Source organism: Pteropus vampyrus, unplaced genomic scaffold (genome assembly GCF_000151845.1).
Source record: "Pteropus vampyrus isolate Shadow unplaced genomic scaffold, Pvam_2.0 Scaffold349, whole genome shotgun sequence".
Classification (NCBI taxonomy): Eukaryota; Metazoa; Chordata; class Mammalia; order Chiroptera; family Pteropodidae; genus Pteropus; species Pteropus vampyrus.
Window position 1 is genome coordinate 1,459,067 of NW_011889130.1, and position 27,813 is coordinate 1,486,879.

Sequence of the window (27,813 nt, forward strand, 5' to 3'; positions counted from 1 at the left end):
AGGGACAATGACAGAACTATCTCTTCCAGGGTGAGCCTGGTGAAGGTGTGGCCCGAGAGACAGACATACCATTCTGCTGATACACTGGGGCATTTGCTTGGGACTGGCGACTCTCCTGAGGGAAGTAAACGGTCAGAAATCAGCAGACTGCATGGACCAAGAAGTGGGAGCACAATATGGCCTCAAAACATCCAAGAGCCTCAGAGTTCAGGCGTTGCCAACTGAACTGAAGGCGCCCACCTCCTAGCCACCTCACCCAATGCCACACACCATGCGGGCTCCTAGAGCAGGCTTGCAATGTCCCAGAACTGTTCTCAGAGCGTGGAGGCAGGGGTAAGCAGGCCCTGGCCCCCCAGGAACCCAGCATCCCGACTCACCTCCCCAGTGCCCAGACCACAGGTACTGAGGGGCGGCGGGCTTGCCCCAGGGTCAGAGCCACGGTCCACATCTGTGTCCTCACTGAGCATGTCCTCCGCCTTGTCCATGATGTCCTTCATCTGCTCAATGAATGTCTCCCGCTCAGCCTGCAGGATGAAGTCGTGCTCCACCTGAAAAAGCATATACAGCCCTGCTGGTAGGGATACACCACAGGGTTGCCGGGTCTTCACTGACTGATTTGCTTGACTTCTCTGTTCTAAACCCCAGAGGGGTGACATGGCCAGAGGACCTGGTTCCCAGGGCCTGCACAGTTCAGCAAGAAAAGCCATGGCTTGAGAAGCAGGCCTTTCAGGTGACAGGGCAGCAATGCCTGGAGCAGGCAGCCACCTGCAGAGGCTGGAGGATGGGGAAGACTGGCAACAAACATTCCCCTCAGCAAGGCTGCCAGAGAAGTACCCAAGGGACACAGAGGAGACAGCCTCACCAACCCAAGGGACCCAGCAAAATGCCCACTTACCATGTAGGTGGCAATCTCATCAGGCGCGTCTCCATCCAGGTCGAACTTGAATGTCACCATCTTGTGGTTGTGTGTCTCCAGCTGACACTCCACCATCTTGTCACCCGTGTTGCACACCTACGGGACACTGGGGTGGTAAGGCCAGGAAGGAGACTGCTCCCAGCCAGCCATGTGCCCACCGGCCCACCACGCCTGGCTCCTCACATTCAGGATGGTCAGCCGGGGACGGCTGGCCCTCTCCTGGCGCGAGCGCGTGCGCGTGGACCTGCGGTGATGTTTCCGGGAGGGCTTGCCTTCCAACTTCCCCCCACCAAATGTGCCCTCACAGCTGTCACTCAGCTCTCTTCCAGAAGTGACGTCAGAACCTCCATAGCTGCTGGAAAACCAAGAATGTTACTGCGCCCACAGAAACGACCTGCAATGCAAGCTGGCCTCATGGGGGAAGTTTGGCTTTTCAGGAAATAGCCAGAAGCTTTAGAATTTCGGTGTACTCAGCTGGAAAACCCATGCCCAGCAGAGAAACCCCCAAGCACACAGCCCCTTTTCCCTGTCCTGAGTGTGCAGAGGTTATGGGGGACGCATGGGCTTTCTGACCCCGGGACCTTGGCACTCTCAGCCTCCCACCTGTGAAGCAGGCCCAACATTCTTACGGTAAACGTCAGGATTAAGAAACAATCCTCTCCCATTCCTCAGTTTCCTTATCTGTGCAACAATAGGAACATGCCAACCACTTGGAGCTGTTGCAGGATTGGAGGAGAGTTTGCAGAGTGGCAAGCTTGATGCTGATACACCAGGGGTTGGGACACAAGGTAACCTCCTATAACTAGTTCCCTCTCAAACGCGATATGCCTCCTGACTGGAAGACTACAGGTACCCAGCAGCTGAGGCACCAGGAAACCCGGGGTGTGGGCTGAACTCTGCCATGCCCTCCCAGCCTCCCCACCAGCCCCCTCTCCTGCTGACTGTCCACGGCCTCTCCCCTCTGGAACATCCTCGGCACCACAGCCTGGCGCGAGGACCCAGAACACAGCTGGGAACATCTGACAACCAAATTTCAACAAGTGCCAACAAAAACCCCAGAGGAACTTCCTGAAGCTCCACCAGGTCAGGCTTCAAACCGGTAATGTTGTTAGAAGCCCTGACACATGAGGGCAAAGCAAGACGGGATCCCTGTGACATGGCAGCAGGCAGGCTGAGTTGGCATAAGGACCCATGCTGTCTCCTTCCCAGCTGAGCCATTACCTCTCACAGCTCTGCAGGAGGCCAGGCTGCTTGTCCTGCTCCTGAAATAAAAACCACAGGAAAGAGGATGGGTCACATTTGTTCCTTCAGGGCACAGCCACAGGCAGTCTGCTATCTTCCCATCTCTGTGGCCCAGCCCACTAACCACTCCCTTTTCTGATTGTAGCAAGCAGACCATGTAGAGTGGTGGGTATGAAGTTTTTATCTTGTTGGAGCAGGTTCCTAAAAGCTGGAGCCCTTCTCTTTCCAAATGCTAAATCACTTTGACCATCCTTGTGAGAGAGCACATGGACCCAGGAAGGCTTGTCGCAGGCCATTCCATCACCTATGAGGGAAAGCACTCTAACGCCAAGTGTAAAAATCACACCTTCCACCAGGATGTGCATTTGAAGGAAAATGTGACATCTGGGGACAGTGGAGGAAGATAAGAACAACACCTATGGTTGTCCCAGGGAACATGCTTCCACCTTCCCCAGAGCAACCCGACTTCTAGGGCTGAGACCCAAGGTCATCATGAAGGGGGCCGCTGTGATGGTGGAGCCAGGTATGACAGTGACACGCTGGGGACCTAGCCCCGGAGGGGAGGGCACACACCTCAGGGGCTGGCTCCACAGTCAGCTGGACAGCCGGGCAGGGGCTGGAGATTCCAGGCCCACTGGGCAGTGGCAGGTTAGCAGGCGGCAGGAGTGCAGTGGTCTGGATAGGCAAGCTCTGAGCAGTAGCCACCATCGTGGGGGCCAAGGAGCCAGGGAGCTGAGGCAGGAGCTCAGGAACAGCAGGCGGCAACACTTCAGGCACAGGAGGGGAAAGGATGGTGGCTGGAGTGGGCACCGTGGGGACCTGGGCGGTGACATCCACGGCATATGGAGACGGGTGGCCAAGCAGGATCTGGGGCACAGACGACAGGAATGCAAGTCAGGGTGCCATCACCATCCTTGAGGGGCCATGGGCATCCTGGGGCAAAGCAAGCGCTTCTCTGTCCACGTAGGTGAGAATACCTGGGGTGCAGGTGTTACAGCATTCCCTTTCAATGAGCCCACACCTCCCACCAGCAAGTCTTGGCCTCAGAGAATGTTTATATACAGATTTATCAGAAACAAATAAGAATAGACATTCTCAGGTCCCCACTCATGCAAAATCGAACCTAAAACCACACTTTACATATGCACCTCTGAGTCAGGCTGAGAAGCCCTAAGTATGATCACTCAGTACCAACTGCAGGTCCTCTAAGGCACCCTGCCCTGCTTCCTGAAGAAGAGGCCTTGGACCCTGGTCTTCCATGGGTGACCTGGGCAGTGGGCCTGACTCTTTACTGTTCTCTCTTTAAAAGCTCTCAGCGCAAATGCTGACAGGGAGAAGGAAGGCCCAAACCCTGACAGGAAGAAGGCAGGCCCAAACCTGAAAGTGCAGGAGACTCTATCCTGCCTCAGTTCAGGGTGGAGGTCAGAAATGAAACAACTTGCTGCCGGGCGTACTGGCATAAGACTGATTGGCCACAGGGAAGCCTGTGGGGAAGCCAGCCCAGTCCATTAATAAAACCCAGACCCTCCACTGGCCAGGCAGAGTGCAGGTCCCTAGGCTTGGCCAGCGAACACTGACTGCACAGTATCTTCTCCAGCCACAGGCTGAGCAAATGACCCAGTGCCAATGATGTGTCCTGCCAACAATGGCAACAAGGTGTCAGTCCAGGCCCTGACACCACAGACCCCTGAGCCTCCAAGCAGGCCTTGACTTTCTTTAAATAACCCTGACCCATGAGTGGGTGTTACTCTGAGTGACGGGCTGTCCAGGCACTCAGTCAGGGCACTGGACTGCTGTGCCTTCTCCTGCCCGTATTTAAACAAACACCACCCGGTTAGTCAATATAAACTGTCCCTTCCTTCTCCAAGTACAAATCCCTTCTGGAAATCAGACAAGAAGCATGTCCAGGAGCATGTGTGTATGCTCAGGACATGGAGTCTTAGTCCAAAGTGGAGTAAGGGGCCCAAGAGCTGGGGGCACCTGGTACCCTTGAAAGCTTTGGGATGAATCTTCCTGACATAATCTAAAGGGGGTGTCAGCCCTATCTTATAGGGGAGGAACCTGAGCTTTAAAAGGCAAAGGACGATGCCCACAGGCACAGGGCTATTAAGGGTTAGAGCCAGGGTGGGGCCAGGTGAGAGGGTCACACCAGGTGAGAGGCCCCCCATGTCATTCCTCTCTTCATACAAGGTTGAAGAGAGGAATGACATACAGCCCTGGTGCTCTAAAACACATAGCGTCTGTGTAGGTGTGTGGAGCCACCAAAGGCGTTGCCCAGCTGACAGAGCAAGTGTCCCTTTCCCCTTCACTTTCAGCACGGAAAGCAGCCAAAGATCCCCCACCTATGGGACATCATCCTTGTCTGCCATGATTACCTGGGAACCAGCAGCCACATGCCCTGTGCACTGCCTGGCCCAGAACTGACAGACCCCCCCGCCCCCCACCGCCACTCCAAGCACTGGTGCCCCATTTTCTGGCTGCTGACATGTGAGTTATCCATATACCTCATTTTGACAGGTGACAAGATGGACAGTGTCAGCCTCTCTAGTGCCCGAAGAGGGCACACAGCCACATGAAGGCTGCCAGGCCCCACTTAGGTGAGGGCAGGTGCCATGACATCTGGCATGTCTGAGAATCCTCCCCTACGAGCAACTGCTACTGACTTTTGCGAAAGGCCCACAGGGGAGCCTTTGGCCATCCTGATTCCCGCAGCTTCTGACACGTGCTGGGAGTGAGAGGAGGCAGCGGACACTCCCACACCAGATAAGAAGCCAAGGCTGCAGGATGGTGCTGCCTGTTCTCCCATTCCCACTCTGCCCGCACCCCCTAGCCAAAGTGCTGAGAAGGAGCAAAGGCCTGCAGATCCCTTGCATCTCTGGGTCTCCCAGTGCCTACCTGGGTGGGCCCTACCTGGCAGATAAATTAATTACCTGGCTCCCTACTCCAGCGGCTGGAGCAGTCTGCTCAGGAAGGTGGGCAATACTTGGTTGGTGGGGCTGTGGCAGCATAGGGGGCACAGGCTGTGGAGGGGCGGCTCTCACAGTCTGTGCTGTGTGAAGGGGAGAAGGTGGGACATCGCTGGGCACCATCTGTGGAAAGGCTGCCTGGAACACAGGCTGGGCTGGAAGCTGGGCCACGGCAGGATGAATGGACAGGGCGGCCACTCCCTGTGGGGCCACAGCCAGCAGAGGGATGGCAGTGGCGGTGGCTGCCACGTTTGGCACAATGGTCCGGCACGGCATGGCCAGAGGTGCCCCAGTAGGGTGGGGCAGCTTGACTGCCTGCAGAGGCAGGGCTGGTGACACAGGCAACGGGGTTGCAGTGTTGAGCGGGAGGCTTGGCAAGATGACAGCTGGAGAGAAATACTGAGAAGGGGGAGGCACAGCGGACCCGCTGGCAGCCGGCAGGTCGGAAAGGGCTGCAGGGAGGCTGTCGATTGAAGCCAGCGGAGCAACGGGGGGGATGACAGGAAGTGGAGGCATCTGAAAGAGACATCAGCATGTCAGCCCCACTGGGGCTCAGCCCCACCGGGGCTCAGCCCCACCAGAGGCATGTCTGCCCAGGCAAGAACAACCACACCCCCTGCAGGTTCTGCCTCTGAAACACTTCTAGGCAGCTGCTGCCAAGGGAACCCAAATGTAAACCCAATTTAAATGGAACCAAGTATATGACATGTTCGACCAGAGAAGAAAACACAGAAGGCTCAGAAGGGCATGGGGAACAAGAATGACCCCTTCGGCACCACCATGGAGAGGCCCACAGGTGGCTCAGAGGACAGCCGAGATAGCTCAGATACGAGCAGTTACAGTAGCGACCACCAGCTTCAGCAAGTTTTCATTCAAAAAGGCTAAGAAAGCGAGAGTCATCAGACAGGCCCCAAACATCTGAAATTACTTTGCTTGATTCATCCTAATCTGTATAAATTCACACTAAGACCAAACTCTTCATCCGGTTCTTTCAAGGAAATGATATCTCCAGGCCCCGCTGCTGGCCGAGCCACATGGCCTGGGGGGAGGGCAGCATCTCCCCACAGTGGACGCTCCCAAACCTTCCATGTCCGGTCTTTTGTCCTAGAGACTCTCAATATCTGACCTCACGGATTCTGCACTTAAAACACCTCAGCAGATTCTCTGACAAGTCTCTCTTTAAAATAAAGCCTTTCTGGTGGCAGGCACATGAAGCATCATATAATAAGTACCTTTGTGCAATTATAAGGCAGCGAAAATATGCCAAATCAACTTCTGTGTATTTGAAAAGCAACTAAATGCCACAACCACCAACAAGCAAGGCAGTGGTTTAACTAGACAGTTAAAGCAACTCTAACACAACATGATGAAGACAAGACCAAATAACAGGTGACAGCTAAGGTAAGAACCTTCTGCGGGGGTGGAGTGATTGCAGGGCACTCACACCTAGCTCATAAAGTAGCACTTCTCATCATAGCCCCAAAGACACACTGTGACAGGATCCATGAGGTGAAAGCCATCCCCACGACCATAAATGGCATAACCCTAAGCACCGACCATGTGCTATCAAGTGTCACTAGTCATGCAATGCCTGCTGCCCCCAAACCCTGCCCCCAAGAAGCCATGGTTAGCATGGCCTCACATGGGTCCAAGGACAGACGGTGACTGTAGCTATGTGCTCACAGCTCTGCTCTGGCTCCTCTGACCTAACTCTGCAGTAAACTTTGCCTGTCCTGGTGCATCTGAGACAGACACAGAGGGAAGATGGGCACCACAACCCTGCCGTGGGAGGAAGGCAGAGGAAGGAGGAAGGACATACCTGCTGAGGGACTTGAGCAAGCGGCTGCAGGGACACCGGTGGCATCTGGAGGGGCTTCAGTTGAGCCGAGGCCACCTGGGAAGTTGGAGCCAGGTATGAAGACAGATGGGGGGGCACTGGTTGGAGAGGGCCCACAGGCTGTGACGCCAAGACCTGTGACAGGGGCGCTGTCTGGGCCAGTGGAGGAGGCTGAAGGAAGAGAGGGGGCTTCTCTTAGACCAGCATCGTGCTGAGATGCCCTAGATGCTTAGACATGACAGAGAAAATCAATGAGTACATGCACATGTACACATACATAGACACCCAGCCGGGAGCCCAGGAAGTGCAGGTCTGGGAGAACCAGGTGTGAGTGGGGCCCCTCCAAGTGCTGTGGATCATGAACTCCATAGATATAAGAGACCTGCCCCGACTCCCATCTGCACCCCAGGCCCAGGCCAGCCAAGACACAGTCAGGGGAGACTGAAGCACCGATGGTGGCCATTAAAGAGAAGCAGTCTACACTCACCTGGTGGACAGAGGGCCTAGGCTGGCCCGGCCCAGTCGGCACGGGGGCAAAGCTCATGGCCGGCTCCGGGAAATGCTGCTGTGGGAGCGGAGCGCGGGTGGGGGGTGGGACAGAGCCCACTGACAGGCCAGGCTGCAGAGGGTGCCAGGGGCCACACTCAGCAGCTGCCCCAAAGACCCCCACCCAGCCACACACTCAACGTCCCCAGAGAGCTGTCTCTCACTCCCCATGCCCATTGTCCTGGCAGGGACACTTTTCCTAGGAACATGAATTGGCAGAAGCAAGGTATGGTGGCCCCTGAGCCAAGAACGACCACAATTCCTAACCAGGGAACGTTCTGAAACATCGGCTCCACAGGATATTATGCAACTGTGAGAAAAAGTCATTATAAGGGCTTTATGGAACCGTGGGAAAACACTTGTTATAATACTCTATGGGGGAAGATATAAATGCATATGCTTCTTGTCTACAGTACTATGTAACACACATATATGTAAATAAGTTCCCAGAATACAGAAACATGGGAACGAACAGCAGGACAGCACTAGACTGAGGGGAGCTCCACAGAGCTGGGGTCTCCAGTGACTCAGCCATTAGGAGAGAAATGGGACCACAGACGTGAGCCCTCATGCTCGGGCACAAGAGTCCCCAGAGAAGTGGTTCTGCTCCCAACCCCTCCACTCTTCACTGGGACATGTCACCATGACAACCCTCCCCAGGAGTCCTGGGTACACCCTAGGGACTCCCTCCAGTCCCTACTCTTCTGTCCAAGCTGTTTTCATGTAAACAGGCAAGAAAGTGCTCTGGCAGAGACATCTGGCCAGCTGGCCCTTGACCTCCCTGTGCCCAAGCTTCCCAGTCTGGGAACAGAAGCTGGTATAGGAGGGTGCTGTTGGAACAGGTGGACAGCACACTGTGGGCCAGGAACATCCTGATCCTGAGCCTGGGAAGGACAAGAGCTGGATGAATGCTCTGGCTCAGTTCCAGAGAACAGGTGAACCCAAAGCTAAGAAACACCACTCTGAGCAACAAGTAGCCTTTTCCTCAAGAAGCTTTCCTTGCCTTTTAAAACTATTTCACTTCATTTTGTGAAGCAAGTGAAACTATAAATACAAATTGCCAGTTTTGACTCTGATCAGTAGAGGCAAACACTTCAATTGCTTTTCTAAAGGGACTTCCTGAACCTGAGTGGACAACAGGGAAGGGAGAAGAGTCAGAGGTGGCCAAAAAAGCTACGAAGCCCGGAAGGATGACCACAGAGAGAGTGCAAGTGAAAGCCCAGGGTAACTGGAGCACCAGGCAGAAGCAACTCCCTTGGGAAGGGGCACTGGTCCTGACCTGCTTCTGGGCCTAGGGGATCTAACTCTCCCTCTGGATCTCACTCCAACACCCACTTCAAGGGCAACTTCTCTATCTGCTTGGGCCTGAGAAGCAAGCAATTGTTTTGCTTTCTATGGCATTAAAAAAAATTGAAAAATAAATGCCAAATGTTGTCCCCTCATCTAGCAATTTCCATTTAACCTATTAGGTTTACAAATTATTCCTCAGGTATAAGCATGAGAACTTTTAATCCTTCTTCCCAAACATTACTCCCATACCTCTAACTTTAAACAGCAGCATAACACCCAGTGGAGAGGTGCTACCGCCTCAGAGATGCTGGACACAGACAAAATCAAAGCCTTCATTACTATGAATGATGCTTTTCCGTCACCTTTGCACCGGTCTGAGTGTAGGACCCTTCCAACTTATCACAGCTTTGCAAGCACTGCGTGTCATTGAGCTCTGTGCTCTGTTTTCTCACCAAGCAGGTCTCTCAGGGTAGATCACAGGCTGCTCCAGCCTGCAGCCCTGCAGTTACCAACAAGGATGGACCTCCTGTGGGCCTGTTTTTGCATGGCCAGAAACTGACCACAGGCCAGTATAGCCTGGCTGGTCCATCACAGACTCCAACGGGGTCTCTGGCTCGAGAGCCAAGCTGACTCACCGCAACAGGCTGCTGGTAGGCTCCCAGTGAGGGCAGGCTATGTGGCAGGATGGGCCCATCGCTCATGCTCACGGGGGGGCTGCACACGCTCTGGGCAGTGGGTGGTGCTGAGTCCACCAACGAGCCCAGCACCACACTCTGCTGGCTGCTCTGTGAGTCCGAGTACACAGTGGAGCCCTGCCCGCTGTCGAATGTGCTGTCAGCTGGGAAGGACAAAGGCACGGCTCAGAGTGGGCACCCCAAACGTCACTCCCACTGCATTCCACACAAAGCTTAAGGAACGCAAACGTGGGCTCACACACAAATGCTTGGCTCGTCCATGTTTTCTTCTGCAAAACAAAGGCTTGGTTGTATTTCCAGGTCATATAAGTAATGATTGTGTGTCATTTTACACAATTGACTATAGAGCAATATGGGGGCTAACTGCACCACCCAGAGGTGGTCCTGGCAGCCCACCCACACTGCCTGATGCCTGAGAGGTTGGGGGGGTGTGCTCGCCATGGGCCACCACAGATCCCAGGGGGACACCTCACACAGTCCTCATAGGCACGTAGGCAGGAAGGCCACTTCCACCATGGCTGAGACAGGGATCTCACATGGCACTGACCTGTACTTGAAAGTGAGCCCTCATTCAGCTATTTGAAGGCCTAAGGGGTCTTGGGAGGCTGACAGGATGTTCAAGTTAGGAAAAGCTCCAGTCATGTAGAGGTAACAATTATTACCTGTGTTTTACAGGGGGAGAGGGTGTCAGGACCCCGACCACCTTTACTTACCATGAAAAAGAGCCTGAAGCAGGGAAATCCAGGCCCAAATCCAGCCCCTCACATCTTGGGCTGGGTCTAACACAGTTGGAAAATGGGGTTGATGAGGCCCCCACCCCGCAGAGAGCCTGTGAGAGGGAACTCCGAGGCTCCATTAGCCCACCCACAATCAGCCCAGCATGGCCAGTGAGACCAGCCACAGTGGACAGAGCCTCCCACAAACATGGTGGGGAGAGATGGAGGGATAGGCAAGACAAGACCCGCACAGCCCGTAGACTCATCTGACCGAATGCACCTAGAAGACAGGTTACCTGTGTGGCCATGTCAGTGAAGTATGAAAAACAAAAACCTATTTGAAATGGCACTCATGGTTTACTGCTTCCAGATTCCAAAAGCTACACAAACATTAAAATTTGTCAACTATGAACACCAAGCTACTTCTATAGGGAGCCACCTTTCAGATTGTCAGCACAGTGTCCATTTGCAATTTAAACAAATAAAGTAAAAGGGGAATCTTGTCAGCTTTGCAGCAAAATAATTTTTCCCCAGAGCTGATTAGAACTCTTTTTAACCTAGGAAGATGTAAGAATGCTGAGGTTTGCTTGTGCAAACCAATTGGATAAGTGTCTCTTATTTTTAATGATGTGTCTGGTAGTAATTTCCACTTACACAGAGAAAGGAGAGAAGCTGAGACAGAGAGAGAGGACAAAAAGACAAAGACACAGAAATAGAATGTGCATGCAGGAGAGAGACAGAGATAAAGACAAAGAAAGACAGAGACAGAGAGACAGAAACAGAGACAGAGTAAAGACAAGAATGGGTACAGACCTGACAAGTTTCACATAAAGCAACTCTGTGTATGTAACATTTAAAATTTTTAAGTCAACATGTTTAACGTATATATAATTAAAAATTAATTTTAAAAATTGCTTTTAAACCTATTGACAAATTAAATTCTTGTAATCATCAGGTGCTAGACCAAGCCCTCTCGCTGACCTTCATTTGGACCATGGTGGGCAGTTAACAGAACAGGGAGACTCAAAGTATGTTTGCTGTACCTTCTAACATATGAAAGTGCATGTGTTTGCCCATCTTGTTACCTAAGACCTGGTCCTTTCTCTGGTGACATGTGTGCTGACTGGCATCCCCATCAGTTCACCTTTATGAAGCACAGCATGGTCCAGCCACCCACAGGCACTGTGGCCAGAGAGACAACTGCGCACAGGCTTTCTGTTCAAAGCCAGAGCAAGGTACTGAGGGAGTGCAAGGTGCTGTGGGTTGTGGAATAGAGGGAGACAAAGGGTATGTGTGCGTGTGTGTGTACATGTGTACATTGGTGCATGTGAATAATTACATGTGTAGGCTATCTCCAGAAGTTAGCGTTAAAAGACAGGTAACATCAGTAGCCTCCAAGGAGAAATATTAACTGATTGTTGCTGTACACCTCTTGGGCTTTTTGAATTTCATATGATGTGAATATATTACCTACTTAAAAAAAATTACAATAAAGGGGTAAAAACGTTTTAACCATAAAACATTTATTTCTCATGGCAGAAAAGTATGGCTGCTGCATAAAGCATACAGAATCCTTCTGAGCTGCACAGGAAGGGGTCTGTTTGCAGACAGAATGACCACCTTGAACTGAACTCATCTGTTGAAACTGTGCTGTCTATACAGTAAGTCGAACCTGCATCATGACATCTGACCACAGCAGAGCATATTCTAGGTCCCAGACTGTGTCTCTTCAAAGAGTGACAAAGGAAAATTTCTTAATTCCTGTATCTGAGAAATTGTTCAACCAACGATTACTTTTGTAAAGTGTGTAGTAACTTTTTCTATAAAAAGTTTACGTTCTTTACTCTTTTTTGTTTTATCAGAAAATGGAATGCAATGATGCTGTGATTTTTTTCTCCAAAGCAAACTTGAGCAGGTTGGAAGGAAGTAAACAGTGAGCAAACTGTCTCAAAGTGATGGCCAGCCACTGGTTTTAATTTAAATAGCCTACTTTGAAGAACATTCAGCTATTTTAATGATAAATGAAGGATATTCCTATTAAATAAATCAAACATTCTATTTCAGTCTTTCCACATGAACAACCTGAAACAGTGGCCTGGGCAGGTTGCTTGGATCTGCAATTCTCTGTGCTTATTCATGGACAGAATAGGCTACAGCCTCCATCCATAGCTCGCAGCTGCATTTTTGGGGACACTGAGGGCAAAGGCAAGACACATTTCTGCCTCGACTTATGGAAGATACTGGGTTCTCTCTTCCAGTGGTCTGAGATAAAGCCAGATGCAAAGCGATCCCACCATTCATTAATAACACTCCCTGGGAAACAGACAAGTGGTCTCAAAGGTTTGGCACTAGAAGAGAGATTATCTTGGGATGGACACTCCTGGAGACAAAGGTCACAGCAGCATGACTGCTCAACCTATGGCCACTGGCAGCCTCAGGATACTGGTGTTCTGGAACAGATGCCCCTACTGGGCCCAGCTGCTATGCTAAGCCCAGGATAAGGAAGAGCCTTCACGTGCCCCATGTGGCCAGGACTAGTATCCTCCAGGCAGGGTAAGTAGCCAATTAAGCCACTCTGTCCCTGCTGGCTCGGGGCACAGGAGGTTCTGGGTCTGCCTCCACATCTGTCCCTACCTGTCCTGAGAAGTTGGACTTCAGCAAGCCATAAATCCCTCTGGTCAGATCTCTGTGCAACATCAAGGATGCTCCCAACAACTGCCCTGGAGGAACATTCACCCACACCAATCATCCACACCTGCAAGATGAGCTGGGGTAGGCACGTGGAGAGAGCAATACTCACAGGCCAGAGAGGTGGCGCTGGCCGGCAGCACAGTAGGGAGAAGGTGCTGGTCAGCCTCGGGTTCCTCCGGCTCTAGCAGTCCAACCTGTGCATGGTAGGTCACCTGGACCTGCAGGGGTGTGTGCAGGCCCTTGGCCTTGTCAGGGCTGCCTGGGTCTCGCTGTTCCTGGGGCTGCAATGCTGGCCAGATCCTCTCCCGCCGCCACTGGATCAATGCCACACGGTCACGAATGGACTTGGCCACGATCTTCACATCACTCTCATGGAAGAACCCTGACTCGATCTGCAAAGGGAGTCAGTCACCTGTCGTTACTGGGACCATCCCTACTTGCACGTCCCATTGCCGGGTCCACCTTGGTGCCTGCACTCCCACCTCCCGCTCTTGTGGTCTCTGCTAAAAGTTACCTCTTCTGGGCCCCTCGCCCCTGTCTTTCAGGGACATTCTCATCCTTCCATAAAGATGGATGTGTCCTTCGAGCCATTGACTAAATCCACGAGAGTGACCATCTGAACATGCACTGGCCCAGCTCCTGAGACACTGACAACACAGCAGGTGCTCTTAACATGGGCTGAGTAACAAAAAGGAAAGGGGGGACCCTAATCTGCCTCCCACCCCAGAGCAGCCCGACAGCTGTGTCCTGGAAGCATCCTAGAGCCCCACACTAAGGCTGCCTGAGAGTGGGAAATCAGTCCTGGCTAAATCTGTGTGCTCAGGGACAGGGACAGGGATCCATAGCCCACACTGTCCTCAGCATTCTCTGAGAAGTCATGGAGGCCAGGGAAAGAGGCACATTCTGTAACTTGAGATCAGGAAGGTGTGTACCATGCCTGGCAAGATTCTGAACCTGATTCGCCCAACAGAGCATTTGAGGGAATTTGTAAAGGAGCCGAGGCTCCCCAGGAAACATCACAGCTCTCTCCAAGGATAACCGTGGCCAAACCACAAAATAGAGGAGGCCAGAGGCTTCTGTGACCATAAGATCCCCACATGGAAAGGGAAAAAACTCGAGAAGGAACCTTGCAGTGGTCAGGATTTGTGTAAACTCACAATTTTCAATGCACGACAGACAAATACACGCAAATGGCGACATGAGCATATGTGCATATGGCAACAACGTACAAAACAGGTGTGTTTCTGAACCAACCACTGAACAGGCCTGGGGCAACCATGACCAACAGCACATGCAGCACTGGAATTCGGACACCGAGAGAACAGGATCCCCAAGAAACAGCAGGTTCAGGTCAATAGGGACAGAACGAGGGGGACTGGACATCTCCTTGTGCCAGAAAGTGAGGACGTGCTTAGAGAATGACAGACAAACAGGAAGACAAGGGAGCCAGCACCCAGGGCCAATCCCTGGCCAAATCTGACATTCTGAGCCTCAAAATACACAGTGACAACATAATGTTTAAAGGACATGTCCACAAATGCACACAAGAAGAACGCAAGTGATCTGTCGTGGCAGGAGGAATGGGTGTCCCTGCTAGTATGAAGTTACAAGGTCGGGATGGGGTAGTGCGGGTTGCGGACACACACATATGTGCATTCTCTGTCTCTGTTCCTCCCTCTTGCTCTCTCTGTCTCTCCCTGCCCCTCTTGCTATCTGTCTTCATGTCTGTATCACTCTCTGAGTCTCTCTTCCTTATTTTGTCTCAGTCTGTCTGTCTCAATCTGTTTCTACTTCTGTCTCTCTTGCTCTGTCTTTTTCAGTCTCAGTCTCTGTCTCTCCCTGTCTCTCTCCATTTGTCTCTCTCAGTATCTCTCTGTCTCTCAGCCTGTGTCTCAGTCTCTGTTTCTCAGTATCCATGTCTATTTCTGTCTCAATATCTCTATCTCTATCATCTGTCTCTTTATGTCTCTCCCTCCTATGGATGGATCACTTGCTCACATGACGCCACATCATGAGTGGCCCTGAGGGACAACCCACCTGGCTAGAAACTAAGTCTCCCACCAGCAGCCTGCTGAGTGAGCCCTGATCAGCCCTACCAGCCCAGGCCAGCCCTGGCCACACTTGTAGGGCCCTGATCCCAAAGTGCCTGCTAAGCCACTGCTAAATTCCTGACCTCAGAGACTGGGGGAGACTGTGTGTGTACATACAGTATGGGGTTGGGTCACTTTTGCACAGTGATAGGTAACTCATCAATGGAGCACACAACCTACTGAATAAATCCAAACCATGAGTCCACAGAGAGTAATAAATGGAAAATTTGGTAAAACCGAGACATTCGCAAAGTTCCAAAGTAACTCCCTACAAAAGTTATTAATTATGACTGCATTTGGAGAACCCTGGCAATACCCCTCAACCATGTGATTACGGGAAGCATGCTTGGTGGGCTAGTCTGTGCCCAGCATTCCTGCAGACGCACAGATGGACTGAGAGGAAGTTGAGCAAGGTGGCAAGCCTGCACCCTTCATGGGAAGACTGCTGAAGATAGACTCAATCTTGATCGGCACTCTGGCCATGAAGGCGTCACTGGACAATTGAGGGCCCTGAGTGGGGCCAGGATGCTCTCCAGTTCTGACCGCCCAAGCAGCTGTGCAGGAAAGTTCTCGTCTGTGGGAAGCAGACACAGTATATTCGGGTTCATGGGGTATCAGACTGCTGCCATGTCATCTCGAACGGTTCTTTGTCACACATTTTCAACTTTTCTGTAAGTTTGCGACTACTTCAAAAACTCATTTCAGAAGATGACTGGCAGAATGAACCATGCTGACTCAAGGCTCTGCCAGGCTCAACCCAGAAAGGCAGAGGTATGAGCAGGGCCACTCATGTAGCCAGGGCAAGAGTAAGCAGCTGAGCTTGGGGTCAGCACCACCAGCCGCCCAGCAGGGCCCACGTGGCAACCTGATCAGAGGCCACTGAAAATAAGGTGCCCCACAGACATTCCTGCCTGCTGCTTCTATTTTTTGTCCATGACCCATTTTTCTTTCTGTCTCTGTCTTCACAGACACAATCCCCACCCCCAACTCCCAGCAACCCTCCAAGGTGTTTCTTCTATTTTTTCCCAAACAGGGAAGAATTTAGCCACCTTCTATGCCACAGTGGAATGTCCCATTATCTGGAAGCTATGAAGACAGAAGGAAGGGCTGGCACCTCGGACTCAAGAACCCCCTGGGCTGGGCCCCAACTCCCCTAACCTCCCCTGGATGTCTGTACCAACATATCAGAGCTAGCCCAGGTCCCAGAAAACCCACCCTTCCCTCAGCCCCGAGAGCATCATCATTCTGACCCATGCCAGCATGTGTTCCCCACCCTCAACTACAGGACCTGCTGGGAGGAGACTTCAGATGTGGATTAGAGGGAGAAAAGAAAGCTGTCCCATCTACCTTCCTCTCACCCTCTGGAGGCCTCATCAGGTTCTGGAACAACGTCCACACCTAACACTCAATGATCTTGGCTGTTAAAAACAAGGCAGCCCAGACACCATTCCACGACCTAGGCCCATGGTACAGTGACACCTCTCTCTTCTGAGTTTCCTTGAGAAATTATCAGCCGTTTATGATAACTGACCCTGTTTCATTCATGGCTGCCTCTGTTACTTTAAGTTTTGAAGAAGTATGTGTGTTGAATTAAAGCTGTGGGTAAGTGACTGCCCTGAAGAGCAGCCAGGGGCAGTGAGCCTCCTCAGGGTCCAGGCACCTGGCCCAGTGATGGCCCAGGAAAGGCCCAGGGACTGCTATCAGGACCCACAGAGAAGGAGGGCCCCAGACTGTAGTGGGTGGGGAGGTCAGAGCTGCAGGACCCAGCACTAACCACAAGGCCCAGCCAGGAGCCAGAAGCAGTGGCCAGTGAGTGGCGCTCACACAGGATAAAGACCCTGTTGAGGGACTACGGCCACTTTCAGCTCATCACAGGCAGCTCTCCAAAGCACTGGACTCCTTCTGCTTCCCAAGCAGAGTGGTAAGGACATGTTTTATTTTTATCCTTTAACTGAACATAGTGATGTGCCTTCTTCTGCAATGGCTACTGCACTGCATGGAGGATGTTCCACATGAAAAGACACTTTTGAAAGAGATGGAGGAAGGGGGAAGGCAGCAAAAGAGGGGAGGATGAGACACTGGGCCCTGGGGCCTCCACTGTGAACTGGCGGAGACACCACCTGCCCTCCAGTTCAGCAAAGTGCCAGGACTTGTGAGGATGAGCCTGGGGTAGGATAGGGGGTTACTCTGCTGCAGGAAAAGCTGGGCATTTTAGGTTGAGATGAGTCCTCTAGGGAGGGTGGGCAGGTCTCAGGAAAGTGACTGGATATGAGAACCCTGAGCCAGAGGAGGATACTGATCTGTTGAGGCACGGATAGTGCTGATAAGCACCACCACGTGGAATCTCACTGTGACAGCGCCTGTTGTCCTCCTTTCATTGGCTCCCACTGAATTCCGAGTCCCTTCTGGGGCAGGAAGGTTCTCCTGGCGCCCTCACAGCCACAGAGCAGGTGCAATGCTCACAGGGGATGGGAGCGCTGCTCTCCACTTGTGTTTCCTGAACTGCTGGCACTAGCCCTTACCTCAGCAGCCCGGAGAGACATAACCAACTCGAGGCCGCCCCAGGGACCCATCTCATTTCCACAGGGTGCCGACCCCCTTCTCCTGCTACCTGGTCAGCATGCACTGCTAGCCAGGTCCCCCAGCCCCAAAGGTCCCTCCAGGACACTCTGCACACAACCTGTACTCCAGAACCTTAGCTAACAGGCTACTGGCCTGCACATCACCTCGCTCATTACTTACGTTTGTGCTTTAAATTTCAGCAAAAAGCAGGAAGGGACCATGGTATCACAGCATAAAGAGAAATGGCAGTGCTACACTCACAGGACCACCATGCTCAATAAACACATAGTAATTCAACAGCACACCACGCAAGGTCATCAGAAAATCCTCCCAGAAGCATGGAGCTAAACAACCCATTAAATTCACTTACAGCAGATGTGCCTGCTTCTGGGCCCAGGGATGTGACCAGCAGCTTGGAAGGTGTGCGGTGGTCCTGACCAGGGTTCTAAGCCATCAGTAGGAACATCTAGCCCACTCACACATGCCAGATGAATCAGGGGCACAGGCCACTGTCCAGTGGAAGGCCGTACCCTAACTGGCTTGCTCCATCTCACACTGACCTGCTGCTCTACCCACACCAAACCCCGTGGTCCATACCCTTCACCCACCATATGTCTGGGCCCTGCTGAACCCACTGACTGACTCTTAGTCTATGGCTCCCACACCTCATATGGGATGGCTAGCCTCAGCTTCTGCATCTGACATGGGCCTAGAGAAGCAGGGGTGGATGTGCTACCCACAGGAGCCTGCACAGGTAGGTAGCCTCCCTCCACTTCTTTCAGCTCACCCTCCAGCACCATGGTCCACTTCCTACTGTTAACACCCACCCAGGTCCAAGGAGTCTAGCTGTGAAGAATCCATCGGTCATACCCTTGTGACTTATGTACATTTTTGACAGATGTACCATATTCATTAAAAGGTTCATTTAAAAAAAGGAAAGGGGAGTGTACTTTCTATGGTTATGACAGGTGCAGCCAAGCACCTGCTCTTCTGCAATGAACATGCTGATTTTTACTTTTGCTCAGTTTTTCCAGTAAAAATGAGTGTCTCATTAATTTCTCTTGTACATCTTTTCTCCCTCTGCTACACTGAGTATCTCCTACACTCCTACACCTGCTGGGCTCTGTGGGCCCCTCAGAAACAAAATGAAACCAAAATCCAAACTCAAAGGCCCACATTTATGCAAAGTCGGCAAGAATCTGGTCAAAACAGGGTCGTTCCTGATATACCAGTCCCTGGGACCCTCTCTGCATGGTTTCTGAGCAGAGAGCCTACATTTGTGCATCTGGGGGGTTCTGACTTATGTTGTCCTTTACAGACACACTCAATGAACAGTCCTCATTCTAAACTGCCCTCTCACCAAGGACCACATACCCCTTCTGACTTTGATCCAATCTTTGGAAACCACAGGCTTTCAAGGTGTGTGCCAGGATTTGCCTTGGCCTACCCACTACCCACCGTCAAGTAAGCTTCATATTACCATCTCCTGTGCCACATCATCTGGTGTCTCCCTCTCCAAGTCAAAGGTGAACTCTATGGCCCCGTTGTCCTTGGGCTTGCCCTTCAGTTTCTTGGGGTCCTCAACCCAGAGCCGCAGGGCAATGGTGGACTTCCTGCCATGATCTTCCTCAGCCAGCTCCACCCTCACACCCGTGTCCTCCGCAAAGAAGGCATGGCTGAGCAAGTCCTTGATCTCGTACCTGAGGAGAGGGAAAATGAGAGGCACACCTGCTGGGGGGACCCTGGACACGGGTGCTGAGCCGCGACCCACCCAGCCCCCTCTAGATTGTGACTGTACTACCTGCTGAGCAGGCTGTGCCCTCCAGGGGGCACTCTACAGCTTACATGTGCATTCCCTAACTCCCAGAAAAGGAAAGGAAAATTAGTCCTGGACAAACCTCACTGGGTAGTAGTTAGGACTCTTTTCTGATTATAAAAAAAAAAAAAAAAAAAACATGCCCACAGTAAAAGACTCAGAGAATCTAGGAAAGAATTTTAAACTGAGCTCACCAGCCCTTCAGCAGGCCTGGGTTCTGCCATACAGACCCAGGCCTGCTGAGGGGCTGGTGAGCTCAGTCATCACAAAGATACCTGGCTGCAGGTAAGACTGAACTGGACCTGGAAGTGTCTATAAGCCCATTTTCAGGGGGTTTTCAGAAGGCTCCTAGGGACAGGAAGGTGCGGCTACATGAGTGTTGCCATGGTAACCACTCTGGCCCCAAAGCTTCATCCCAAATACTAGTTTAGTTCCTGTCCTGGCACGAATGGATCCATGCACTGTCCCAGGCCTAGCTTCCTCCCAGGGTCAAATCTGTGGTCACCATGGGCTGCAAGCTCCAGTAGCCCATCCCCTGTGGACAGTTACTTTAAATGAAAGGGGGACAACCAGGTGAGGAAACCCTCAGTGAGGTCGACAAATGCTATCAGGCCCCTGGGCTCTCTGTAGGTCCTGGTCTGGGAGGTGGTCTCACAGGATCTGCTCTGATGGTTCTTTGGCTCTACATGGTTGCTCCTATACTTTTATTATATGGGTTACATCTAACAATTTTTTAAATTTTTTTCTTAAAAAATGAAACCTGTAGGGCAGGAAAGAAGGCCCAGGGATCAGGACAGGGCCCCTGCCTGAGTAATGATGGCTATGGAAAAGAAAAGTGATCAATGCTGAGGACAGTGATTAGGGTGGCCATCTGTGGGTATGTCGGGGCCAGAAGGGCACATGAAGGGGCAAGGAAGAGGTAGGGCGAGAGGAAGAGGAAGAATGGGGAGAGTGGGGGATGGGCTGGAGAGGAGGGGCAGGGGGAAGAAGCAAGTAGGAGGGAGGGAAGGGAGAAGAGGCAGGGAAGCTCAAAACATAAGCTCAGTTTCCTGGCTGACCAGCTGAGGAGGTGGGGGCTGGTTTTGGTGGTATCTCTGACTTGAACATGATAACCTGCAGTGGGGAATGGGGAAGGTCAGATATAGGTGAAGGGACTATGCAGCCTGGAGCTGAGGACGAAATGAATCAGGGAGCCTGGGCATAGGAGTGTCCTGCAGGCTTTGGGGGAATAGATGTGCCCACCAAGGACAACACAGAGAAAAAGCAACAAGGGGCAGAGCAAGGCCCCAGGAGCCTCCTTGCTCCAGAATGATCCCCAAAGTCAGGAAGCATGTTCCAGGGGCTGCCCACTGACAGCCTGGTAGGCTTGCTGGTACCCAGGACAGGACACCCGAGCCTGAAGCAGCCTGTCTATCTCTTGAAGCTCTTTGCGGGCCAGCTGAACCGACTTCAGCAGGAGAAACACCCCAGACCCAGCACTGCCGGGAACTCACCTCTCTTCCTTGTTTTTGCAGATACACTCCCCAATAATCTCCTTGATTTCTGGATCGTGCACTTTCTCAAAGCTGGCTGGCTTGATGCCCTGAAGATGGATGAGCAAAATCACCTGACACAGAACTGGCATCTTCAAGGTGTCTACTTCTTGCATACTGCACACTAACCGCCTCAGGAGAAAAGGCAGGAAGCACAGAGGCTTGGGGGATAGGTTGGCTGTAGCAGGGAGGTCTGGGGAAGACAGACTAGGGGATGCTCCCTCACTCTGCTGTACAGAGGAGGAGGGTGGGGCAGAGTGGATCTGTTCGAAGCCCTACCTGGCAAGCCGGGGCCTCCAACGTCACCTGGAGGGTCTCAGAGGCTAGAAGAGAAACTGTTCCAACAGCTCGGCCCTTCTTACCACATCTCTACTCAAGAATGCTAGGAGCACTATCTGTGATCACTGTTGTTGGTCAAGGGCCACCAGAGATTGGCCCCACTGTGGCCACAGCAGGGTTGACTTCCAAGGCCTGGCTGCTCAAAGGTTTTGCAAACAGTCCGTGCCATGCAGTTCTGCCATTCAGTTCCATGGCCATGAGTCAGACCAGAGGACTTTCAGGTGCCAGGGTGTGGCCAAGCATCCACACTGACCAGAGACCCAACAGGTGCCAGTGAAGGGCGGCCACTGCTCAGCCATCTGGCTATGGTATGGGGGAAGCAGAACCAGCAAACTGAAGGGATTCCAGAAGCAGGAGTCAGATCACAGTTTATTTGTAATCTACTGGGAGAGGGAGGTTTTTAAACATTTTAAACACACTGAGGGTTCAACCGTCATCTTCTTTTAGCAAAACTCCACCTTCAAAGGCCTGTCCTGATTTCTTTTTTCATGTACAGAATAGGAAGCATACATTTTCCCACAATGAGGGATGGCAGGAAGATGGAGGCCCATCCACAGCCCGGGGACAGACTAGAAGTACAGGATCCACAGCGACTCCCACAAATTGAGGTGTGGCCCCCTGTACCCACCAAACCCCTGATTCCTGGGACCCATGCCTGTAACCAACAGGGGTCGTACTGTGCCCAATATGCAGGGAAGTTTGCAGCAGGCAGAACCCTGGGACTTAGAAGTGGCTGAGGGTTTCCCCTTGCTAATGAGACCCCAGGGCCTTTCTACTGAAGCCAACAGAAGAAGAGGTTTAATTATGCCAGGAGGAAAGGCGAAGATTCCTATGGGGTTGGTGGTCTGAGAAACTATGAACACACTGTCATTTAAATCTCTGAAAGACTAAGGACCTCAAAGCTGGTGAAGAATGTGCCAGAGGAACAAGGTACCATTCTGAAGGGGCTCAGAAACATGGAGTCAGGGCAGCTGAAAGCCAACGGCGCAGTGACCCCACCAGACTCTGGGGCAGGGACATGTGTCGGAGGCTGACCCAGCATGTGAGAGCACAGTGAGGGGCCAGCAGGAACACAAGGATGTCACTGAACGAAGGACACACTGAGGATCAGGGAACACGCTCCCATCTGGTTTCCTCGGGAAGGCAGGGTGGGGCTGAGCTTTGCTTTGCCCAAACCAACACAGGCAACACAGGGCCTTGGGACCTGAGTGTGCTCTGTTTCCTGGGGCCTAAACAGGGCAGTGGAGCTGCTGGGAGCACCATGGTGGCTGAGGAGCATGTGCCAAGGGGGCTCAGTCCCTGTCTCCCTTAGGCCAGCAGATAAACGAGAACAATGGTCTTCGGGCTGCTCCTCCTGCACCCCGGCACTGGCACCTCCAAGGCCTGCAAGTGAAGCCCTGAGCTTCCTCAGGTCCCCCCACCCACCAGAGAACAGTGTCCACAACTCTATCCTGCCAGCACCACTAGGAGCTACACATCTAACTGTGGGCCTCTGACCCGCACTCACAAGTGCCACCAGCTCGAAGCCTCAGTGGCACACAGGAGGGGCTCAGAGCAAACAAGTTACTGTTAACTCAGAATTAAGAATCAAAGGAGATGAGCAATGACCTTCAGGGAGGAGGGCAGGACGAGGGTGGCAAGAACCAGGCCCCTTGTGCAGAAGCAGTGAGGGTGTACCAGGGTCTGGGGTAACAAAGCCAACCCTTGGGAGCCATGTGGTCAAGTGCTGTGGGCGGAGAAGGACAGTGATGAACTAGAGCCCAGAAAAGCCACAGTCCAGCTACCCTGCCTTGGATACTCCCTTGGATACTTCCCAACCAGGCAGGACAGCCGCAAAGGGAGGACAGGATGATCTGTCCAATTAAATCCTGGGGACATACTGGAAGACAGAAAAGCCAGTGGCCCTCAGAGTGGCCAAGAAAAGAGGTTCCAAGGACAGGCAGCCTGGGCACCTGGCGGGGGCCCCAGCTCTGTAGCACTGTGAGGCCCTGACCATCACCTCCAGGCACCACCCCCAGCACCTATGTTATTACTACTGTTGTGTGGTTTCTACTAATACCTAAGAGACCTGAGCAACCACCCCCTGTCTCCTCATCTGTGAAATGGCCTAGTCCCTTTCCTCACACAGCTGTTAGGAGGATTTCATGAAGGCACACAGAGTCCAGCTGGGACACACAGGCCAATGCAGTGGCCAGGGGACTCACACAGGTGACCTTCCTGTAGATCTGGGCGGCGTTCTGGCACTCCGAGTAGGGGTACTCCGAGGTGGCCATCTCCAACATGCACATCCCGAAGGCGTAGACATCCACCGACTCGTCATAGTGCTCCTCGTACATCTCAGGTGCCATGAACTCAGGAGTACCTGGGCCCAGGAACAACAGATGCAGGGTTGGTTGTCATAAGCCTGAGAGCACCCTGGGCCCCTCAGAGCCCCCACGCCTCCTCCCCCATCCACATGCCATGCCATCGGTCCTGAAATCCTGATTCAAACAGAAGTACTCTGCAGACAAAAGTTCTGGAAAATTCCTCCTGCGCCCTCCTAAGTCTGGGTTGGATCAGTCCACAGAGCTGGGAGACTATTACTTCCCAGAAACTGGGTCTATGCCCAAAAAGGCTGAAGGTGCCTTTCATCGGGAAGGCAGAACTCCAGCCAGCACACCCTCCCAGCACAGGCCCAGATAGCCCAGAGCAGACAAAAACTTGTGATCATAACAGAGCTGCTTAAATTGCAAAAACCCAGAAAGGCCCAAATATCCCCAGACACACCACACAGCAGAGTGTCAGGCATCACGCACAATGATCTGAGGGTGGCTGGGCAGGTGCCATTTACTTGGCAAATAATTCAGAGGTTTAAGGTAGGAACTACTCACACATTCAAATCACGAAAGATTTTAAAATAATGTTCACTCTGAATTTTTAAGGACATGAAGACTTACAATGGACTGAGTAAAATAAACAAAATATACACTGCATGTACATGCTGACCTCACCTATACAAAACCACAAGCACAGACCAAAATGACTCGTCTGGCAGATGGGGTTATGGCTGATTTTCTTCTTTAGTTACACTGGTCTGGGTTTTTTAATTTTTCTGTAATAAACTTCTACTTTAAAAATCACACAATCCTTTTATAAAAATAGGTCTGAGCATCAGTCAAGCTGAATGTAAAGAAAAGGGGCATCTACTTCAATGAGACTGCTTTTAACTTCTCTGTTGACTTTGGAAGATTTTCAAAATGTCCCAGTTTTTTAAAACAGCAGATGCAAAATAGCATGAACTAACTATTGTGTTAAAAAGCACATGGTGGGGTCATCAAAATGTTTACACGGCTATCTCTGGGATGGCTTTCGGAGCCACACCTGGAGCCATCGGACCCTACGGCTTGATGTGTCAGACACCATATATAGCCACCCTACAGCCCCTCCAAGCGCTCTCTTTGCAAAGCCAGGAAGAGCCCCTGCCTAGGACCTGGACCTGGTGGACACAAAGCGCCCACTATATGCCAGGACCCCAAATGGAGCCAGCATACAGGACACCAGACGTACCATCTCTACTATGAAAGGCAGCTACAAACTAGGTAGCTTCTCAAAGGAAGACAAGATACACAGAGGCAAAAATGTACAGTAAACCAGCATCCACAGGGAATCCCTCAGCCCCCAGGGCCCACGCACAGACCCAAGGCTTGCTCACTCCAGCACAAACACCCCTGGGAGCCTTCCATGGGCCCCACAGCCTGGGTGTCACCTTGACACCTGCCAAGGCCAGCTCCAGCGTCGCCAACCACAGAATCCCCACATCCCTCTGTCACCTCCTTCCTGCTCCTGAGTACCCAGATATTCACAGGCACCAGCCAGCAGGGCCACGGCTTAGCTCAGGGGCCCAAGGGGCAGTACAAAGGCGGGCTTACCTATCACACTCTTAGCAAAGGATGCTCTCTTGAGGGTGGCCAGGCCCAAGTCGCCAATCTTCACAGAGCCAGTGGGACCGGTGATGAAGATGTTGTCACACTTGAGGTCCCGGTGGATGATGGGGGGCGTTCTGGTGTGCAGGAACAGCAGCCCCTTCAGGATCTGCCGGCACCAGCTGCGCAGCACCTTAGGCTTCATCACCTTGAACCGCTTCAGGTACCTGCAGGAGCGCAGCTCACCAGCTACTCATGTGGGGAAGGGTTTCCCACTGCTGGGGGCCATGTACTTATCACCCAAACAGAGACACTTATAAGGGAAGAGTGCTGGCCACATACCAACTAGGATCGCCCAAGCCATCATGAGCCCTGCACCCTGGGCCAAGCCCACCCTGAGGCCCCGACCAGTGAGCCAGGAGGCACGCTCACGTCTTCAGTGTCCCTGAGGTCATCAGCTCGGTAACCAGCACGATGCACCGCTTCCCCTTGGCACTGGACTCCCAGAAGTCGTAAAAGCGCACAATATTGGGGTGCTGCAGACCCTTTAGCATCTCGGCCTCCTCCTTGAACCGCTGTCGCTCCAGCTTGGTGAGCTTCCGGTCCTAGAGAGACACACATGGCTGAGAGGGATACCGCCATGCTCTCCCACAGAGCCAGGTAATCCTGGACAGGGCCAGCCAGGCTGCCTCCTTTTGCTCAGGGAGTACAACGGAGGGGGAGGACCAACCTGGAGGAGTCCCACACTGCACAAGGAGCTCATCAAAAAGGTCTCCAGGAGCCAGAGACACCTCGAAAACCACTGCAACGCTCACGTACTTTTCTAAAAACATCAAAGGCCTTGCGACCTATACATCCACTGATGGAGTATGGTTAAAACAAAGAATTTATACACAACTTTGAGGATGCATTCATGAACACAGCAGATAAGAACCAGAAAACCAGGAGAGAGATCAGAGGCAAGAGCAGTGAATGAAGACCAGAGTCCCAGCCAAGCCCACGACAGTGCTAGAAGACATGGCACACAAATCTCCTGGGCCTGGGGCCACCTCTACCCAACACCCTCAGCACATCTGAACACCCTCTAACACCCCAACCCATAGGCTGCAGTGTCTCCCCACCACCCTCATCTGCCACCACCCATGCCCTCACCTTGTCCGCCCCAGCAGCCTGGATCTTGGCCTTTCCATTCCTAAAACCCACCCATGGATTCTCAAAACAGAGCACTCAGAATAAACCGCAAGCACTCTGCTACTTCCAATTTCATCTCACAGATGATCCTCACTTCCAAAGGCCCCAAGTGCAGCCTTCTCCTCCTGCCTGAGCACATGACCCCCAGTGTCACCTCTGTCCTAGTCCAACAGGCCACACAGCCCACAGAATACACACCTGGCCCTCCCACCAGGAGAACTCCCAGAGAAACATAAAAACAACTGAACATGGAAGGGGGAGCTTCGAGGAGTTCCAGGAAGACAGAAGAGGTGCATTTGGACAGATGGAGAGAAATCAAAGCTGAAATGAAACAGGCCAAGTCCCCCGGGGTCCTTCAGAAACACTCCGAAGGACATAAAGCCAGACCCCAACCAATCCAGGGAAGAGAGGGGGGGTCCTGGGATCATGATCAGTCATGTGGTTAAGGAATTCTGTCCCAAGTGGCACTATACCCATTTAGGTGCTCTCCTTCCCGCCAGCTCCAACCCCCTCCAAATCCTTGTCAGTCTCTCCATGCAAAAGTGGGAACAGACGGCATGATCACCAACAGAGCAAAAAAAATGCCAGGAGAAACCCTCAGAATGGCTGATCCCAGAAAAACAAATAATTCAGGGACAAAGTCCACTTCAAAAACATCTAGTTCATGTCCTCATATGGACCCAAGAGGCTGGCACACATAAATAAGACCAACTTTATACTTAAAAAGTAACAATCAAGAAAAACCTCTTGCAAATTAAAGCTCGATGTTTTAAAAATAAGATATCCCATAATCTAATGAAACATTAAGCACAAAAAGTCTATGTTGAATGTAGATAATAACATGGAAACATGTTCCATTCATCAAAAATGATGATTTATTTAAGAAAATAAAAGTCAAGCCACCAACTGGGAAATATTATTCCCAATACATGTATTTGACATGGGACTCAGATCCCGAATAAAGATGAACTCCTGTAACTCGATAATAAAAAAAGACTATATGTCACAAAAGAAGAGGCAGAAATGGCCAATAAGCACATGAAAGCATACCCCGAGTCACCAGGAAAACGCCAATTACAACCACAAGATCTCACTCACACCCACCAGCAGGGTAAAATAAAAAGGATCTTTCCAACCACTGGACAGCAGGGAAGCTAAACCCTCCATACACGAGGCTGTTGGAAGTGCATGTGGCACAAGCCTTGGAGAAGCCTCAGCATGTTCACACCCAGCTCTAGGCCCAGATACTCCCTGCCGGGTACCCACCAAAGACAGACAACCAAAGAAGACAAGTATATGGGGTTCAGAGCAGATCCGCTCACAAACCCCAAACTCCAGAAAAGGCAAAATTAATGAGTGGGATTGAAACTACTACAGTGCTTGCTCTAGGTTGGGGGAGGTGCACAAGCTGAGAATCTAGGAGGCAACAGCGATGCTCTACGTGTAACAGAAGACTTGGTTACATCAGCATGTACATCTGCT

At 52.0% G+C, this 27,813-nt stretch overlaps 1 protein-coding gene across 13 annotated transcripts in view; it reads right to left on the minus strand.

Moving 5' to 3' along the window:
- Nucleotides 1-27,813, minus strand: part of WNK2 (WNK lysine deficient protein kinase 2) — a 106,024-nt gene that overhangs the window by 48,009 nt on the left and 30,202 nt on the right. For 10 of the 13 annotated variants that reach the window (XM_011378924.2, XM_023522578.1, XM_023522581.1 and 7 more), the window contains exons 3-18: nucleotides 25,573-25,745; nucleotides 25,147-25,367; nucleotides 23,443-23,600; nucleotides 20,861-20,949; nucleotides 19,032-19,251; nucleotides 13,009-13,291; nucleotides 9,433-9,635; nucleotides 7,449-7,580; nucleotides 6,944-7,132; nucleotides 5,089-5,640; nucleotides 2,732-3,025; nucleotides 2,138-2,178; nucleotides 1,100-1,271; nucleotides 896-1,012; nucleotides 378-548; nucleotides 70-115 (exon numbers count right to left, since the gene is read on the minus strand). In XM_011378924.2, the coding sequence (XP_011377226.1) occupies nucleotides 70-115; nucleotides 378-548; nucleotides 896-1,012; nucleotides 1,100-1,271; nucleotides 2,138-2,178; nucleotides 2,732-3,025; nucleotides 5,089-5,640; nucleotides 6,944-7,132; nucleotides 7,449-7,580; nucleotides 9,433-9,635; nucleotides 13,009-13,291; nucleotides 19,032-19,251; nucleotides 20,861-20,949; nucleotides 23,443-23,600; nucleotides 25,147-25,367; nucleotides 25,573-25,745 (3,061 nt within the window). The remainder of the gene's footprint in view (nucleotides 1-69; nucleotides 116-377; nucleotides 549-895; nucleotides 1,013-1,099; nucleotides 1,272-2,137; nucleotides 2,179-2,731; nucleotides 3,026-5,088; nucleotides 5,641-6,943; nucleotides 7,133-7,448; nucleotides 7,581-9,432; nucleotides 9,636-13,008; nucleotides 13,292-19,031; nucleotides 19,252-20,860; nucleotides 20,950-23,442; nucleotides 23,601-25,146; nucleotides 25,368-25,572; nucleotides 25,746-27,813) is intronic. The other 3 variants (XM_023522577.1, XM_011378925.2, XM_011378926.2) reach the window with 3 other exon arrangements.